The 19227-nt window shown below is 49.2% G+C and overlaps 1 protein-coding gene across 1 annotated transcript in view; it reads right to left on the reverse strand.

Moving 5' to 3' along the window:
- The window catches only part of TRPM8 (transient receptor potential cation channel, subfamily M, member 8), a 93293-nt gene that overhangs the window by 28822 nt on the left and 45244 nt on the right, over nt 1-19227 (reverse strand). Inside the window, exons 15-20 of the mRNA XM_006893455.1 lie at nt 17653-17765; nt 17049-17265; nt 10260-10351; nt 8409-8550; nt 5399-5570; nt 4829-5006 (exon numbers count right to left, since the gene is read on the reverse strand). Coding sequence (XP_006893517.1) covers nt 4829-5006; nt 5399-5570; nt 8409-8550; nt 10260-10351; nt 17049-17265; nt 17653-17765 — 914 coding nt within the window. The remainder of the gene's footprint in view (nt 1-4828; nt 5007-5398; nt 5571-8408; nt 8551-10259; nt 10352-17048; nt 17266-17652; nt 17766-19227) is intronic.

Raw genomic sequence — 19227 nt, forward strand, 5'->3', positions numbered from 1 at the left:
CAAACACACCACCCCCCAAACACAGAGAGCACGCATCTTCACTGCTGCACGTGGGGTCACCGTATGTCCACTCAGGGGCAAGCGGCCCACCTATGATTGTAGGCGGGATCCTGCACCCCATCTCTGCCTCCCACCCTTGCTCGAGTGTGGGACTTGGTCATCACTGCATTCCACCCACGTAAGTGTGAATCACCCAGTACCTGTGCACTCTGTAAGCTCAGACCCCAGGCCCCTCGGACACCATGCAGTGTGTTTCTTCTCCCTTGAACGCCAGGCCCTCCCTGGCCACCAGGTACAGGAAGTGAGGGGGCAGTGAGCTCCCCATTCAGAGCCACACAGCCTCCGTGTCCCAGCCACACGGGACAGAACTGATGCCACCGTTACTGTGAAGAGCCCTTCCTGCCTGTTACTGGCCTCATGCAAGGAAGTGCAGTGGGCAGCGGGCACCCGCCTAATAGTGGAGAAGTCCAGCTCGTTATCAGATGACCCTGAGGGGCCAGGTGCTCAGAATGTACACATGGTCACCATCCTCGGAGCTGCATGTTCCAAGAAGAACCCGGGACCCCAAAGAGTCTCTGCTCAGACTGGGGAGCGGCTTTCGGGACCACTCAGGATAGGGCGAGGCTGGGATCCTCTTCAAGAACATGCTGATGGGAGAGGGTCAGGATGAGGCACTGCACACAAACAGAAGCCTTCACATCAGCAACACTGACAGGTGCAGAAGGGCCCCTGTTTGGGGACCCACAGGTAGTGGCCTGCCCGGGACAGAGTGCAGGTCAGAAGCCAGGAGCTATCCTCAGATGCCAGTCATAGACGGTGTCCTGCAGAAGCTGAGCCGCCCAGAACTTACCCTGAAAGCTCAGGGGACCCTCTGGACCCCATCTGGAACCTTTAGCAGGGCAGTGGCATTGTAGAAATATCACTGTGCCATAGTGAGAAGGTGGACCAGGCAGCCTGACAATGTGTGCCCCTCCCAGGGCACATGGGGAACACGGTAGTTAGAGGAACTGTCCACCGCACCCTGCCCTGCTCAGGGGAGACACTGGCTGGTCAGGCAGCTGACTGACCAAGGCTGATGACCCTCATCCCGGGAATCTCACAGCTCCACGAGTGCAGTCCTACTCTGCCACACACGGGGGCGTCGGGGGAGGAGACAGCGTGACAACCGCTGGCTTGATGGGGGTCTGTTGCTGATTTTTAAAAATGTCTTTGCTGCAATTTTACGCAAGATCGACCTACTTACGTAGATACACATGTGCTTGGCTGTTTCCTTTTAAAGTCTTGTTCTGTTCCTTTTACCATCAACATTAACCTACAATGTACTTTGTATTTTTTAACAAAATGCCATCCTTTTAAGTCATATAGCTAGACCTAATGGGTTTTCCTTTTAAAAAAAGCTGTATCATGTTCTCCAGGATGGACATAACACAATTTATTTAGCCATCTCCCTGTGGAAAGAGCGGTCTGGTGAGCTGTGCTGCCCACCAGCTGCTCCTCAGAGGACAGATGGCCGGTCTCCTTCTGTGCAATTACTGCTTCTGAAAACATGTTGGCAGGTCACCTATGTGTCAGTCCTGACTCCATGGTCTGTGACTTTGGAAAGACAATGACAACATAAAATAAGAACCTTGGGCATCTTTCTGCAGGAATCAAACAGTCCAAGCCCTCTTCTAACAAGGCAGAGCACGGTTTAATCACTGTGCCCCCAGAGTGCCTTACAAGTGTGATGGTATCATTGTTACATACCATCCAGAGAGAACTGACCCATAGCTGACCCTTCGCTGGATTTCCAGAGGCAGGAAATCGTCTAGGAGAAGACAGCCAACTTTCTTCCATAGAACAGCTAGTGGATTCAAACCACGTGCCTTCAGGTGGGCAGCACAGCTCCTTCCACTGGGCCATCGGAACTGGGTCAAAGGTTTCTGCACATGGGCTTGTTTGGTTGGTTTTTTTCTTTTAAGAGTTGTTTTCAAATAACTTTCTAAAGGCTTGGAATGAATTCACGGTCCCAGTATCAATGTCTGATTTCCCAACAGCACCTTCTACACCAAGCGCTCCTGGTAATTCTTGTTAACATGTGGGCTGAAAGCCAGCATCTGCTTGTAAAACAGAAGTCTATCTGTGAGCACCTTCTCTTGTACTTAATGGTCATTCCCAGTCTCTGTCTGTAATGCTTGCTCACGTCCTTAGCCAATTTGTCAGTCGGGTTCTTTCTCCTGTCAATCTGCAGGAGCTCTTTCTAGATTAGAACGAAAAGCCCTTGCTCCCCAGATGCCCTGCAAAAATGACCCATCACATGTTTTCTGACTTCACTTAAGGAATTTTTTTATGCTAATGATTTAGTTTATAAAGCCAAAAGCACTTATCTTCTCTTTCATAGTTTCTGAGTTTGCAAGAGGTGTGCCGCCAAAATGACGTGTAGTTATAATCCCGTCTGGCAAATGGGGCTTTTGTGGTAATGAGTAGAACTCAGGCAGGGGTGTCTGAAATCAATCTCTTCCAGGACATAAAGGAACAGGTTAAGAAAGGAAGAAAGCAAGCAGAGATGAAAGAAGATAGATGTAAAGCCACAAAAAGAGAAAGCCTTCCACTGGCACCCACACTCTGAATTCAGTCATTTCTCCTCCTACAATGTGAGAAAATGAATTTCTGTTTGATAAAGTTACCACCTTTTGGTATTTATGTTTTATCTAGATTACTAAAACCTTAATTCTCTTGCACCCTAAGGTATAGCATATAACTTCTTGAATTTGTGTATTTGTTTGCAAATTGCCTATTTATCTATCCGGGTCAGGACTCATGAACTTAAAATTATTATCTACCTTAAAGAGAAAAAACAAAGATACTTCCACTTAAACTACTATGGAAATCCTCAGAAGGGAGATGAAAAGGAAATTTTAAAAGAACATTCTCAATGTGTAAGGAGAATTGCCAAAGCTAATAATAATAATTAATAATGATTAAATAAATAAATACAAAAAACCATGTCAATTACCTTCTCCCTCAGCCTTCGACATGAGCCCCCAAGAAGACTTACTCCAACTCTGCTATATTTAATGACACTTTTAAAGCAGCTACTAAGTAAAGTTTGATCATTTAAAGCCCACACTCAGTGCCAGGGAGTCCATCATAAAGGAATTTAGAGGTGAGGTCCCCTGAATTGCAGTATTACCACCACTCCACCCTCTAAGGACATGCTGGAGTCCTCATCCCAGTGCAAGGTGAATGTGACCTTGTTTGGAATGGAGGTCTCTGCAGATGAAATTAGTGCAGTTAACATGAGGTCATGCTAAAGAGAGCTGTAACCCTAGGGGACTGGTGTCCTTACAAACAAGGGGAGACAGGGCCCAGACAGGGAGATGCCACGGGAGGACGTAGCCGAGATTGGAGTGAAGCAGCAGCACACTGAGGAACAAGGATTGACAGAACGACCAGAAGACAGGGAGACAGAAAGGATTCTTCCTGGACTTTCAGACAGAGCCTGGCTCTGCTAACACCTTGATTTTGGAGTTTCAAGCTCCAGAACTCAATTCTAACCACCAGAACTCTGGGCTCCTAGTGGGCAAGGAGTTGTGCTGCAGTTCGAAAGACAAGCAGTTCGAATCCACCAGCGGCTTCTCAGAAGAAAGATGGGCAATCTCCTCTCTTGCAATTTACCACCTCTGGAAAACAACTGGAGGGTCAATTATGAATCGGCTTCAACTCAACGACAGTGTGAGAGAGAATGTCCGGAACTGTAAGACATCAAATTCCTGGTGTTCTGAGCCGCCCTGTTTGCGGCACCTTGTTACGGCAGTCCTGAGAAGCTAGATAGAGGCTGAAGGGACAGGCCGGCCTTGTTCCATGAGGCTCCACTTTCTTGCACTTGGCAGACACGGTGCTTTTTACAGGTTGAAGGTTATGACAACCCCCCATCAAGCAAGTCTACAAGTGCCATTTCCCCAACAGCATGTCCTCACTTCATATCTGTGTGTCGGTCTATTTTTAGTCATTTTCACAATATCGCAAACTTTTTAACATGCTATTTCACACTTAAAATGAACACAGCGTAGCATAAACATAACATGTATACACACTGAGGAAAAAAATTAGTGTGGCTTGTCTTATTGGGATATTCGCTTGGAAGAGCATCTGCACTCAAGATCTCCGAGGTGTGCTTGCACAGACTCTGGATTTACTGGTTTGTTACTGTAAGTCATGCTAAGTGCGCCCATACGCCGTGACACTCTGTCTTTAACACAGTCCCAAATGGCCACTATCCTCTCCAGAACAGCAATCCTCTAGTGATGACCAAGCCCGGTCCCAATCCAATCCAAGTCCCTCAGGAACGGGCCTTTGGAGCCAAGCTTGCTGTGTCTGTCCACAGCCCTCACCTATCGCAGACCCTCATGCAGCCTGGCCATCAGAGACAGGCTGGGCATGAATATGTATGAGCAAGTGTACACCCTACCAACTGGATGACCAGCAGGAAGTCGGTGGAGAACATGGCCAAGCACATTCCCAAACACTGGGGCCAGCAGGTTGTCTGTAGATAGATAACACAGCCCAGTACGTACCCAAACACAGAGACCAACACACTGGCCAGCAGGAGGCTCGTAGAGAACATGGCCAATCACATACCCAAACACGTTGACTAGAAGGTCGCTGGCGGAGAACCCAGCCAACCACATACCCAAATACACTGACTAGAAGGTCGCTGGCGGAGAACCCAGCCAATCACATACCCAAACATGTTGACTAGAAGGTCGCTGGCAGAGAAGCCAGCCAATCACATACCCAAACATGTTGACTAGAAGGTCGCTGGCAGAGAAGACAGCCAGCCACATACCCAAACATGGCGACGAGCAGGTTGACCAGCAGGATGTTGGTGGAGAGCATGTAGATGCACACGAGGGGGATGGTGATCCACTCGGGGAAGCGGGGCAGGCTGTGCTCGTCCAGCTCCACGCACAGCGGCTTGGACTCGTTCCCAGTGAAGGTGCAGTGAGAAAAGTCATACGTGGTACCTGGGGGAGGGGACCCGAAGGCCACAGGGGTCCTTAGGAGGGACTGGGGACAAGACAAAGTCTGTGCTTGTGCTGGGCACTGTCACAAGGGAGGGAGCAACTTGCAGCCCTGGCTTCCCAACTCACGGGGCCTGCTGCGCTCCACAGTAATGCTGGACGTATGAACAGCCTACATGCAAAGGCGTAAGAGAGGCCAGTGAATGGCTGGGCCCACCAGCAAGGCCCAGCTAAAAGCCTGTGTGGGCGCGAAGAAACAGGGTGGAGGGGCCTCTGTCCTCATTGTGGTCAGGTGAGGGGGTGTCTGCAGTTGGGGTCAGAATAGAGGCCAGAGGCCACTGTGGGAAGTTCCTGCCTCCTCCCCACTGGCTCCTACCAGCGCCATGCCCACTTACTGTCTACGTCGCTGGGCACCTGCCCGAACATGGCCAGGTAGGGCTCGTAGATGACCGAGCGGAAAATCCACTTCCAGCGGTGCTCGTTCTGCCGGAGGATGCCCTGCCTGGCCACGCCGAAGGCCACCATCCACACAGCAAAGAGGAACAGGAAGAAGAAGACGTCGATCAGCTGCGGGGAGATGTCAGGACACGGTCAGGATGGATTCAGGACTGGGTCAGGGAAGGGTCAGGAAGGGGTCAGGACAGAGTCACCCACACAGTGAAGAGAAACAGGAAGAAGAAGGCATCAATCAGCTTTGGGGAGATGTCAGGACAAAGTCAGGATGGAATCAGGACAGGGTCAGGACAGTGTCAGGAAGGGGTCAGGGACAAGGTCAGGACAGGGTCAGGACGGAGTCAGGACAGAGCGCGGTCAGCTCCTGCACACAGCCCAGCGCCCCAGCTGACCCTGCCCAAGGCCTCAGCTCTACTGGCGTTCACCCCTCATGGTTCACCCTTGGGCCTCACAGCATCTACCTTCCAGAGTGAAAGTTGCCTTTTTGCTAACTGGTCCCCAAACCAGTAGAGCAAATCTCAGCATGGCAGACACCAGGTAGTCAAAGAGAGGCCTAGTTTGGGGGTACCTCTTTCTGGACACCCTAGAAAGTTCTCATTCCTTAAACTCAATGTTGTTTGCCCTGAATTTTCCCCAAATTTTTCAGGGAAAGCTATCATGGTTAGACAAGAATGAAAAGCTTAACTTTTTGCCCTGACTTTGCATACACAGCATGAACCTACGGTGATGTGATGCCTCAGATATGCTTTGAGCGAAACCACAGCCTCCAGATGAGCTCAGCCCAACACCCATGTGAGTTACAGACAAAAGCATGGAGTGTGGTTCTCAGGAAAGCACGCTAAGTGCACCCACATCTCCCTCGAAGTGACACATGCCCATTACTGTGGCTGCTGCGAGGTGTCACTGAGGTGACCTCATATCAACCCCCCCAACGTGACAGAGGAGAAGGCGCCCCATAGGGTCTTCTGTACCTTTATAGAAGAAGTCCTAGTGGCCACAGTGATTAGAGCTCAAAAGATCCGTAGTCTGAACCTACCAGAGGCTTTGAAGGTGAAAGTTGAGGCCGTCTGCTTATATAAACATCTACAGCCTTATGAACCCAATGGGGGCTCCACTCTGGCCTCCAAGGGACGCCAAGAATCTGAATCAACTCAGTGGCAGGAGGGAGAAATCTCTTGGGAGCAGGCAAGCAGCTAGGTCTTCTTCCTTCCACAGAGGGGCTGGAGGGGTTCGATCAGCCAACCTTTTAGTTAGCCACTGAGTGCTGAACTGCTGCACCACCAGGCTAATTCCATTCATCTTTTCCCTCTGTCTACAGATTACCCCTAAGACTCAGACGTGCCTGATTCAATCCACAGTCCGCAACCACTTGCTATGCATCTGAGAGCTGGATGATGAAGACGCATGACAGAAAAAGAATAGACGACTTCGCCTTGTGTGTTGGAGAAGAGTGCTGGATACCCCGTGGACGGCCAGAAGAACAAGCAGATCGGTCGTGGAGAGGGTGCAGCTGGAATGCTCCTTCGAGGCAAAGACGGTGCAGCTTCATCTCACATACTTTGGACACGTTAGAAGAGGGTATTCCTTGGAAGGGGACAGCATGATTGGAAAGGTGGAGGGTCAGCGAGACAGATTGACAGTGTTGGTGGAATGTGTGGAGGACAATAAGGACGGTGTTGAATAGGAGAGTGATCAGATCTATTGTTCATGGGATCGTACTTGACGCCATGGTACTGAACACCAACACACCGATGACAACATTACATAGGAAGTTCCAGTCCCAGCTGAACTCCTAACCTCCAGCATGTTTCCAGACCCCTTCAGATGCTGGAGTCCAATCTATTCAATGGCTTTCAGACCCCCATCCTGCCTATCCCCATCGTGAGAGAAGATGAAGAAAAGGTTGAAGTGGCAAACAATTTCCACTTACTAGGATCCACAATCAATTCCCTTAGTACCAGCAGTCAAGACACCAAAAAGCATGTTATATTGGGGAAATCTGCCTTCAAGGATCTCTCCAAAGTGCTTAAGAACAAGAATGTCAGCTTGAGGCCAACGTGCACCTGATCCAAGCCATGCTCTTCTCACTTGTTCCTGGTGCATCTGGAAATGGGACGATGAGTGATGACAGAAGAACCAATACCTTTGAACTGTGATATTGTTGAACAGTACTGAACACCTGCAGTGGATTGCCAAAGGAACAAACAAGTCTGTCTTGAGGAAGAGCAAATGCAAAGAAGATGAAACGTCTCTTCTTACTCTGCTTGTCAGAAGGGATCAGTCCTTGGGAAAAGACATGGTGTTGGGAAAGGCAGAGGGAGGGTCAGAGAAAGAGAGGAAGAGCCCCCACAAGACAGACAGGGACTGCAACAACAGACTGGATCCCATCGGAGACCACGAGGTGCAGGGTTCAGCTCTGCCGGACCCAGGCTTGCTATGGGTTGCAGTTGACTTGATGTCCCCTAACAACAAGACCATCCTGGGTATGTCCTCAGCCAATTGTTGAGCCCCAAAGGAGAATGATGGATCATTAGGACTTATGAAAATGTTCTGTAAAGTGTAAAATCTAGATAAATGCCAGGGATCAAGATTCTTTGTTAGCCTCACTCCAAGGCTCACAGTTGTCCCCTCAGCTGCCCTTTGTTAAATTTTAACCAGGGAGACTCAGCTGCTGAAAACATCAAAGCAAACATTTATCAATCCTGAAACACAAGTCACTCTTCGAACAAAATGCACAAAATTCTCGAGCCAACAACTGAAGAGCTCTAAGCACCACATCACTTAAAGAGGAGGGCCAGTGAGAAAAAGAAAGACCCTCAAAGAGATGGACCGACATGGGGCTCCGGCTCAGGACTTGGGGAGCTTTTGCTCTGTGTTCACAGGGTCACTGTGTGTAGGAGCCGATGTGAGGGCACCAAGCAACAACAAAGCACCCGCATCCTGGAAGCTTACCATTCTCTGCAACATTATAATCTTGGGCCCCAAGTTTCGGCTAACAGTGAAAATGTGGATCAACCTCAGAGTGAATATAATGTAATCCAAGCAAAAAATGACTCGTCCAGAATACAGAGAGCTTTTGTTGGAAGGGTGGAGCCTGTGGAAAAAAAGGAAACAGACACTTCTGAGGTATGGAGAAGACATTTCAAAGTTTTGTTTTTCACAGAGAATCAGACATCAGAAACACAGCCGAGAGCTGGCAAGCTGACAGTGGACACCAGGCTGTTACCGGCCACTGAAGGCCAAGGCCATGGTTCCCTGCCCTCAGAGACTGAAGCCTGAGCAAGGGCATCAGTGGTTCCACAACACACACAAAGCTGCAGGGCTTCATACCTCCGGAGCCTTCGCCCTCAGCACATCCAGCATTGGAGCCATGCCTTCTGCGGCTACAGCCACTGACTGGGCAGCATTGATAAAATTATCCCAAACCTTCAATTGCTTGAAACTTCACACACACACACACACACACACACACACACACATATACACACACACCTCAGCCCCCCTCCCCCCGCTCCCACATTTCCTGTAGAAACAACTTCTCTCATTCACATCAATTGACTGGTTAACCATTTGCTCAAGTGTTAACTAATGTACTTTTTAACTGGAATATTCTAGAAATCATATCAAACCAACTTGATTCAACTACCAGGACCATTAACTCAAGCAGGGTAGGAGGCTCTCTGAGGAGGAAATGGGGTTTCCCCCTTCACATTGTATGGTCCTTGTTAACAATCTCATCCTGCCTACGTGTGACTGTTGATGGCTAGATGTCTCCACAACGTGGGTTCACGTGGCTCTGCCACCTGTTAACCACGAGCTTCCACTTAACGCTCTTTGTGGAAGGCCTGGCCAGCATGAGCCTGAGGGATGCAGGCATGGAGGATGTGGGTCGGAATTTGGGGGAGTAGCCGGTCCCCACAGTTTCTGTCACGTAAACTCTGCATTGCTTTGTGCCTTGATGGTTGCTCAGGATTACTTCTCACCACACGCACAGTTCCGGGGATTGAAATGAGGTGCTGGTAACTGAAGGGGCGGGGTCCCTGGCTGGAGCTCAAATTTAAGTGCATTTTAGAAGATCAGACCCTTTGCCACTGAATCAGTTGTGAGTCGCTCACAGACTGCCCCATAGTGCCAGTGCAGAGCTGGCATGCACACGGTCTCGACGGTTAAAGGTTCAGAATCAGCTCACCAGGCCCTTCTCCCAAGGCCTCTCAGGATGGTTTAGAATCACCGACCTCAGTAATTGACTCAGTACTAACTGTTTGCCCCAGGCAGGGACTTCTTTAGTTTATGCAGTCCCAGATGAAGCCAGTGACAAGGCATTCAACACCCTCAATTTCTAGTACTCTCTCTGCAAATTCTTCAGGAACAGAGAGGAAAGCCTGACGACATCTGAGCTCAATTCTAGATGGTTGTTGTTGTTGTTATGTGCCGTTGAGTCGCTTGTGACTCATAGTGACCCTATGTACAACAGCCTTAAACTCTGCTCTGTCCTGTGCCAATCACACCGTCTCTGACACACCCATCCCGATTACCCCAGGCACTGAATCAATCCACCTCATAGAGGGCCTTCTCCTTCTGCGCTGTCCCTCCACCCTACCAAGCATGATGTCCCTCTCCGAGGACATGGTAGTGACGTTAAAAGGGCACCCCACTAAGGCAGCAAAGCTTTCACTCCAACGTGAGGACCTTTACGGTGACGGCCGCCCCTGGGGGCAAATCTCCAGGGATCTCTCTGTCCCCTTTGCATCTAAGAGAATCCCACGAAACTTGGACCTGGGAACAGCAGTGAGAAGGACTTACCGGAACACAATCCCAGCTATGAAGTAAAAAAGGCCCAGCGTGTCCATCACGTTCCACAGGTCGGTGAAGTAGTTCACGCCATTCATGTACCACTATAACATGGAGAAAGGGCACACGGGCTATCAGCAGCTCAGGCACACTGGCCATCCCAGCCTCCTGACCCCCTCCCCTCCAATCCTTAAACCAATAACTTCTGTCTTTGTTCTTCCAGATGCCGAGTGTGTCCTATTGTTGTGATGTGCTGTCAGGTTGACCCTCTGAGACATGGCTCTGAACTCTGCCCCGTCCTGAGCCAACCTCGCCATCTCCGACACACCTGGCCCATTGCCACAGTCATGGTGTCGACCCATCTCATCCTGGGTCTTCCTCACATGCTCGGACTCCAAAACCCCAAACCCAGTGAGCCTCCGCTGCTGCTGGGTCAGTTCCAATGTGCACAGTGACAGCAGAGCTGCCCCACAGTCTTCCCGACACGGTCATCTGAAAGAAAGCGGAGACCCTCATCTCTCTCCCTCAGGGCAGCTGCTGGGCTCCAACCACCAACCTTTCAGCAGTTAAGTTCTTTAACCACCACACCATCAAAGCTCCTTGGGCTATTCCAGAAGGTCCAAGCAGGCTATCCTGTCACCAAGCTGACAGAGTCAAGGAAAAGGCTCACGGATCCTTAGGGGGTGACCACAGCCTGTGCGGGTGACAGCGGACCACCAAGGCCATGACATACAGTGGCCTGGGCTGTACTGCTCAACTCTCACTCAGCAAGGGTTACCCGGACTAAAGCCAGGCTGACCCCTGTGGCCCTCTAAGACCCAGGGAATCAGCTACGCTGCAATCTTTACAGAAGCAGATGCCACACCCCACAGGGCAGCTGGTGGGTGAGAAACCCCAACCTCTGGTTAACAGCCACACTCTTTAACCACGCCACTGCCGAGGGTCCTTGGGAGGGTTCTCCAGACGGCAATGAATTCACCAACCAGCTGCTGGCACACGGCAGTAGAACATCTGGATAAGAGGAAGTGCGCTTTCTTTTCCTTTTCCTTTTCCTTAGCACAGAGAAGCTGTAGGTGTCGCTGTGGGGACAGACACGGCCACAGAAGAGGCACAGGACTAGTCGGCCTCATCAATTGTGTGCGTGTTTGTGTGTGTGCATTTGTGTATGTGTGTGTATGCTGCTTGGCTGCTGTTAAATTCGTTCTGACCTACAGCAACCCTGCACTGGGTTTTCTTATAACAGGAAATGGCTCATCTTTCTCCCTTGGAGCAGCTGGTGGCTTTGAACTGCTGACTTTTCAGTTAGCAGCACAAGAGGCAGGACACTAAGCTACCAGGACTCCCTGTGTATATATCACTAGGAGGTACCAGTCACCACTTCTACAGGGAAGACTGGGCCATGAGGACCCGAGACAAAGAGGGTGTGGATGGAGAGGGATGAGGAGGCTTCATCTGGACCACTCCTGAAGCCCACCCCAGACCTGACTTCCCCAGGAGGCACTAACCCTTCCCTTCCAACATTTGAAATGCATTTACTTACCCCAGGAGGCACTAACCCTTCCCTTCCAACATTCGAAATGCATTTACTTAGGGATTGGGGGATTTCAAATACCTATTGGAATTGACTCCCCACATACAGAGCTTGGAATTAGGTGGGATGCTGATTCTTAGGGAATCCACTATTCCATGGGAAAGACAGAAAACCTGTTGAAACAAGCTAAGGGAGGAGTGGAGATAAGCTCACAGGCCCAGGGGAGCCCAGATGAGGAAATCATGGGCCATGCTTGTGCCAAGCATGGAAGCCATGGCAAACAAATGTGTCCAAACAGACGAGGCACTTCTCAGTTTCACTAAGGAGACTTGCCAGGAAAGCAACTCTTATACATTGTTGGTGGGATTGTAAAATGGTACCACCATTCTTGAAGGCCATTTGGCGCTTCCTCAAAAAGCTGAACATAGAAATTCCATATGACCCAGCTATTCCACTACTTGGAAAATAGCCTGAGAATATGAGAACTGAGGCTCAAACTGAGATTTGTACACCTATGTTCATAGCAGCATTATTTACCATCGCAAGAACATGGAAACAGCCCACATGTCCAACCACAAACGAATGGATTGAGAAATCATGGTACATTCCCACAATGGAATACTATGCAGCATGCGAGAGCAATAACTTTGTAAATTATTACCTAACTTGGGAGGGACAGGAGAGCATTATGCTGAGGGAACTCAGTACCACAAGGTTAAATATTGTATAAGGACATTATTGTAGAAGGAGTATAAGGACACAGGATGGGTGAGAGAGGCTGGAAGCAAAGGGATGTGGATGTGCAGGGAGAAGAGAGGATTAATCATTAGGTTGTACAATTTGATGGGAGAGGGTGAGGGAAATTGAAAGAATTTGTTCAAATTTGTATTAGCATTTTGTAAATAAACTAGTGAAAAAAATCAGTTTGGGGAGGGGAAGGGAGGGAGAGGGGGTAAAATGTGCAACAATGAATGAATGAAAATCCATCTTTTCTATAAACTTTTGTTAAAAGACAATTAAAATAAAAAATTTTACTAAAGAAAAAAAGGAGACTCGCCAGAAGGGCCTCCTTCCTCCTCAGGGATTACAGTCCTGCTTTGCTCAAATGGGGCCCCAGAAAGCCAGTCACTGGTCCCCACTTTACACAGCCAGTAAGTGGTGGGACCAGGGTTGGAATCTCCACTGATCGCTTCTCACTGACTTCTCACTGTTACTTTGGGCTCCATCGTTCCTGTTATTGGTGTTGGTGTCATCAAGCTCGTCCCAGCTCACAGCAATCCTGTGTGACAGAGGGAGCTTCCCCATAGCGACTCCAAGGCAGAATTCTTTCCATTTTACAGAAGGAACTCTGGGAGCACAGTGAGGAAAGCACCAAAAGTTCAGTGGTTCAAAGCCACCAGCCGCTCCCTGGGAGGAAGACGTGACAGTTCCACTTCCACAGAGGTCACAGCCTTTGAAGCAGCTTGACATTGTCCTACAGGTCACTTGGGGTTGAGATAAACTCAAAAGCAAAGGGCAATGCACACCCATGTTTATTGTGACTATGTTTGCAATAGCAAAGAGCTGGAAAAAACCCAAGTGCCCATCAACAAATGAACAGATAGAGAAGCTATAGTATATTCACACAATAGAATACTATGTAGCATTGAAAAACAAGGAACTCATGAAATATTATGCAAAATTTATGACCCTGGAGGGCATTGTGCTGAGTGAAATATCTCAGTCACAAAAGGACAAATATTGCATAGGGCCATTGTTGTAAAACAGGACTGGCATTGGGGTTGAGGGAAAGCAGAGAAGGAGGGGAGAAATGATATTTACCATATTGAAACAGATGAGGAAAAGAGCTGTTTAAAAGGGATATATGATTGGGTATTACTGTCATGACAGGAGTCCAGAATGAGGGCTGCACAGTGGAGCAGACTTGGGGGGAGTGATTGCATAACAATGAAAGAGTTTTTCTTTTACTTTCAAGAAGAGTGAATTGGGGGAAGGGGTGGGCAGGGAGAAAAGTACAACAATGAATGACTGGAAACCCTAAGTCTCTGTGGTATATTCGTACAATGGAATACTATGCAGCATTGAAAAACAAGGAACTCATGAAATATACAAAATGGGTGACCCTGGAAGACATTATGCTGAGTGAAATATCTGTCACAAAAGAACAAATACTGCATAATGTCACTGTTATAAAACAGGACTGACATTGGAAGTTGGTGGGGGGAACCCAAAAAAAGATGGAGTAAATAATGAACACTGCATTGGAACAAATGAGGGAAAGAATTATTTAAAAGGAGTAGATGGTTAGGCATTATATGCATGACAACAGTCCAGAATAAGAAGTTCATAGCAAAGTGGACTGGGGTAGGGAGGAGGACGGAAATTGTACAATAAGGAATGAATTTTTTAAAGAGAAGAGTGAACTGGAGGGGGGTAGGGAGGAAAATGTGCAGCAATGAACGAATGGAAATCCAAGTTTTCTAGAAACTTTTGTTAAAATCACAATTAAAAAAATATAAAAAAGAAATATTATTTATGTCTCAAGAAATATAAATGATGATTTCTATTTCTTTATTTGATTTCCTGATTTGTTTTTCTTGACAATTAAGTCCTATAAGGCCACCTTGAACACTGAATTAACAAATAATGAGCCATGTAAGAGCTCAACACTGCTGTCAACTTGGTACTGACTTTAACACCAAGTACCCCTGACGCACAGGGTTTCCACCGTGGCTCGGGTGGCCTAGTGGTAAGAAACTGCGCTGCAATCCCAAGAGCACGTGGTTTGAGGCCACCAGCTGCTCCATGGGAGAAAGATGCGCAATCTTTCCCCATGCAGTTAACGACCTTTGAAAGCCCAGAGGGTCAGCTGTGGGTTGGTGTCAGCTCCACGGTTCATGACGACAACAACAACCTTTACAGAAGCGGGTTACCACGTCTTTCTCCCAGAGAGCAGTGGGTGGGCTCAAACCACAGACCTTTTCATTAGCAGGGAAGCATGCTAACCGCTCCGACCCCAGAACTCCTGACTGAACCACTATTGCAGAGAAATCAGGCTGGGATCTTGCAGACTCTGGTCACAATTTCAACAAAGAACCTAGTTCCTATGTGTGTTTTCTGTTAAATGTAACTTAACCAATACATGAAGGAGGAGGCCTGCTGGCACACAGGATTAGGTGTTAGGCTGCTTTTGAAGGGTTAGTAGTTCAAACCCATTTGTTGCTCCATGAAATAAAGACATGATAGTCTAGTTCGTAAAAGTGACGGCCTTGGAAAGCCCAGTGGGGCAGTTCTCTGTCCTACATCATTGTAAAAGAGAAGTGGCAGTGGGTACGGTTAAGGCTATCTAACGTAGAATGCTGAGCCACTGACATTAACAGATTCACACACATAAATGATCGAATAGACAAAGGATTGGTGGTGTGTTCACACAGTGGAGTATTATAGGTCACTAAAAAATGACTGAGAATTTGTGAAATAGTGTGTAACGTGGGTGAAACTAGAACAAAGTATGCTGCAAGATGTCAGTCAGTCATAAAAGGGCAGTTGGGGAAGAAGACTCCATATGAAAAGCAAGAGAAAGATTTATAAACAGAATCGACCGAGGAGAGTTAACACGGATCAGAACAGCAAGAGGAAGTAAATAGTGAATGAAAGAATAACAACAACATACATTGCTCAGCTAATGACATTAGGCTCAAAAACAACAGCAATTCCTTGTGCCTGGATGCGGCTTCGGGGACCCCCTGACTTTCTCCCCGAGGTTCAGGATCAGCCTTCAGCCTTCCTGCGCGCAGGAACACAAGACAGCGCTGCAGGTCCGTGCTGGGAGCAACAATGGAGAAAAGTGTGAGGCTCCAAGTAAACCACAAAAGGCCACTTGTTAATCCAGGATCGACCCTTGACTCTAGGGCAGCGCTGCAGGGAGAAAACATTTTAAAAACGATTCTTGTTGTTGGGTGCCCTCAAATTGCCTATAACTCACAGTAACGCTGCAAACAACAGATGCAAACCCTCAGTCCTGTGCCGTCCTCATCTCTAAATCCAAACCCACTTCTACAGTCACTGTGTCAATCCATTTTGCTGACGATCTTCCCCTTTCGCTGACCGCATGATGTCCTTTTCCAAGGACTGACCCCTCCTGACACATACTCCGAGTATGGAGGGCAAAATCTCACCGTCCTTGTCTCTAAGGACACCCTGGCTGCACTCCCTCCGGGCCACACCTGTTCTTCTAGCAGTTTATGGGGGTCAGTGCTCCCCTCTAGCAGCACGATTTAAAGCACCAAGCCTGTGGTCTTCCTAACTCATGATTCAACTTTGAGATGCATCCAAAGCAATTGAAAACACCCTAGGTTGGGTCAGACACACCCAAGTCTTTAAACTGACATCCTTGCTCTGTTGCACTTTAAAATGTGAACTCTCGTTAAAGGGCACCAGGCCCAGAACTGTTTCTCAGAGTAAAATAATCAGATTCAGGGTTTCCATGAAGAAGACAGGAAACAAGAAGAGAAACAGTGCCCCCACGCGGCAGTGCGCGTCAACAACAGGAATGGCACAGGGCTCAGAATCTGCACGTCAGAGCCGGAGACCAGCAAAGTCCTTTCCTTACGTGGAAGGAGGAGCCACGCTCCTGCCCAGACACCCAGAGCTCTGCTTCTGCCCCAACTCGCAGGGCTCCGCCTGCGCCTTCTTAACACACAGACGTGGTTGTTGTGAGGTTCCCAGTGAGTCAAGTAGAACTCATTACAACCCTGGGAACAACACACCTGAACCCTGCCCTGTCCTGTGCCACCTCACCATCTCTGACACACTTAAGGCCACTGCTGCAGTCACTGTCAGTCCATCTCATTGAGGGCCCTCCTGTCTTGCTGACCCTCCAGTTTTCCAAGCATGGTGTCCCTCTCCCAGGAACAGCCTCTCCTAGCAACAGGCCCAAAGTCCGTGAACTGAAGCTTCGTCATCTTTACCTCCAAGGAGCGTTCTGCCCGCACCTTTTCCAAGACGTTTCCAAGACATGGCACACGGTAGCACCGACTTTAAAACGGCCTAGTCACAAACAGCTTTTAAAAGGAAGCCCTGTGTGCTCTCAATTCTACTCCACATCAGTGTCTCATCGGGTGGGCAGACCGCTGGGGTCAGCCGGACGCTACAGGACAACGGCCACCTAACAAGGACAGTTGTTTGGGGAAGTGGAAGGTGTTTGAGCTTGAGAAGGAGCTCTGATCCCCTCGCAGGAAGAGCCGCTCACCTGGCTGTCCCCAGCTCACCTGCCTCACTTCGTCACAGAACAGGACAAAGACCAGCGCGTAGAGGACCAGCTCGGGGGAGTGCGGGACCGAGTGGAAGTCCATGAGCAGCACGTAGGCGAAGAGCAGGAGGAAGGCAATGTAGAAGACCACGTTCCAGGAGAAGACCACGAAGGGCGACGTGAAGAAGGCCACGTAGTACCACAGGAGCTTCTTGTGCTTGTCCATGGGCTTCTTCCTGCGGGCCGGAAAGAGCTCTTCACCGTCCTCACCAAAGGCCTCCAGGAGAGTGTGTGGCTCAGCGCCACCATCTCCCTCCCAAACACAGACGTGCAGGCCCACAGCCGGGCAGCAGGCACGCTCCACGGTGGACAAGGCGAGTCGGCCCTGGGCGGTTGAGGGGGACAGAGGCTATGGAAAACATGACCCACCCCTTCCCAGTGTGACCTCAACCCTGGAGACGGGACAAGGGACAGCAGTGGGAGGACATCACCGTGAAGGCCGTAAGTGAAGGCCTCGGGATCAGTTCTATAAGCGTGTCCGCGCGCGCTTGCACACACACACACACACACACACACACACACACACACACACACACACTCTCAGCCTGCGCCCTGGTTTATACCTGAACGAAACAAAGCCACAACCGACCAGAGGAATAACGAACAGACACAGGATGATCTTCCAGTTCTTGGTGTCTCGGGAGATCTCTCCGTACCACTGCTTGGAAAGGAAATTCTGCACAAAAACGGGAACCAGCAACACAGACCATTGAAGATACTATTAAATGGAGGATGTTTGCCACCTCTCTTCTCAGCCCTCAGGAACGCTGAAAACTAACAAAGCTCAGAAGCCGCGCCCTCACCCTGTCCTGTCTGTTACCTGGACTCAGAGGGCTCAGGCTGGAAAGGGAAACCCTGTGTGGCTTTCAGTTCTTTTCTAGGTTCAATGGACTTTTAAACAGATGCCCAACTAGAGAGTGTGTGAGGCCAGAGTGCAGTGACTTTAACCGATTCTAACCCTTACGCCTGATACAGGCCATGGTCTTTGCAATCACTTGTTATGCATCAGAGAGTTGGACAATGACTAGGAAGGACAGAAGGAGAATTGATGCCTTTGAGCTGTGGTGCTGGAGAAGAGTACTGAATGTACCATGGACTGCTAGGAAAACAAACAGATTGATCCTGGAGAGGGTTAAACCAGGCTGCTCCTTGGAGGCAAGGATTCTGGGGCTTTGTCTGACATACTTTGGACATGTTGTGAGGAGAGACAGGTCCTTGGAAAGGGACATCATGCTCGGAAGGGTGGAGGGACGGCGCAGGAGGGGAAGACCCTCTATGAGGTGGATTGATTCAGTGACTGGAATAATCGGGATGGGAGTGTCGGAGACAGTGTGATTGGTACAGGACAGAGCAGGGCTGTTGTACATAGGTTCGCTATGAGTCGCAAACGACTCGACAGCACATAACAACAACAACAAGAACCCTTACTGGAGCCCTGTCTGCATGGCATGCAACTGTGGTGGCTTGTGTACTGCCGTGAAGCTGGAAGCTCCTTCGTCATCATTTCAAATACCAGCAGGTCACCCACAGTGGATGGGTCAGTGGAGCTTCCACCCTAAAGCGGACTAGGAAGGAAGGCCTCAGAGATTCACGTCTAAAAAAAGGCTGTTGTTGTTGTTAGGTGCGGTCGAGACACCTGCAACTCATAGCGACCCTATGTACAACAGCCCTGCTCTGTCCTGTACCAATTGCACTGTCTCTGACACACCTACCCCCATTACTCCAATCACTGAGTCAATCCACCTCGTAGAGGCCCTTCCCCTCCTGCGCTGTCCCTCCACCCTCCCAAGCATGATGTCCCTCTCCGAGGATGTTAGCAGGGCCAACAGACAGATCCTTCTCTGCATGTCCCAGGCCACAGACCAGCTTCTTCGCTTGGTCTCCATCACTTGTGGTAGCAACTGGACCTGTTTCATAAACACTATGAACTTTGATAAATGTCAATGGTTGTAGGGGGGCTTCAGGACTTTTGTCCTTAGGGTCGCTATGAGTCATGCTCAACTCGACGGCAATCAACCAGCACTAAGTATCAGCTGTGTGGCCAGGAAGTCCAGAGAGAAGACAAAGAGCATGGAATCAAATACCACCATGGCTCCTTCCTCTCGATGCAAGTTCTGGAACATTCCAGAAGCTCTGTG

The sequence above is a fragment of the Elephantulus edwardii genome, unplaced genomic scaffold (genome assembly GCF_000299155.1).
Source record: "Elephantulus edwardii isolate Elephantulus edwardi_28Jun2011 unplaced genomic scaffold, EleEdw1.0 scaffold00127, whole genome shotgun sequence".
In the NCBI taxonomy this organism is placed as follows: domain Eukaryota; kingdom Metazoa; phylum Chordata; class Mammalia; order Macroscelidea; family Macroscelididae; genus Elephantulus; species Elephantulus edwardii.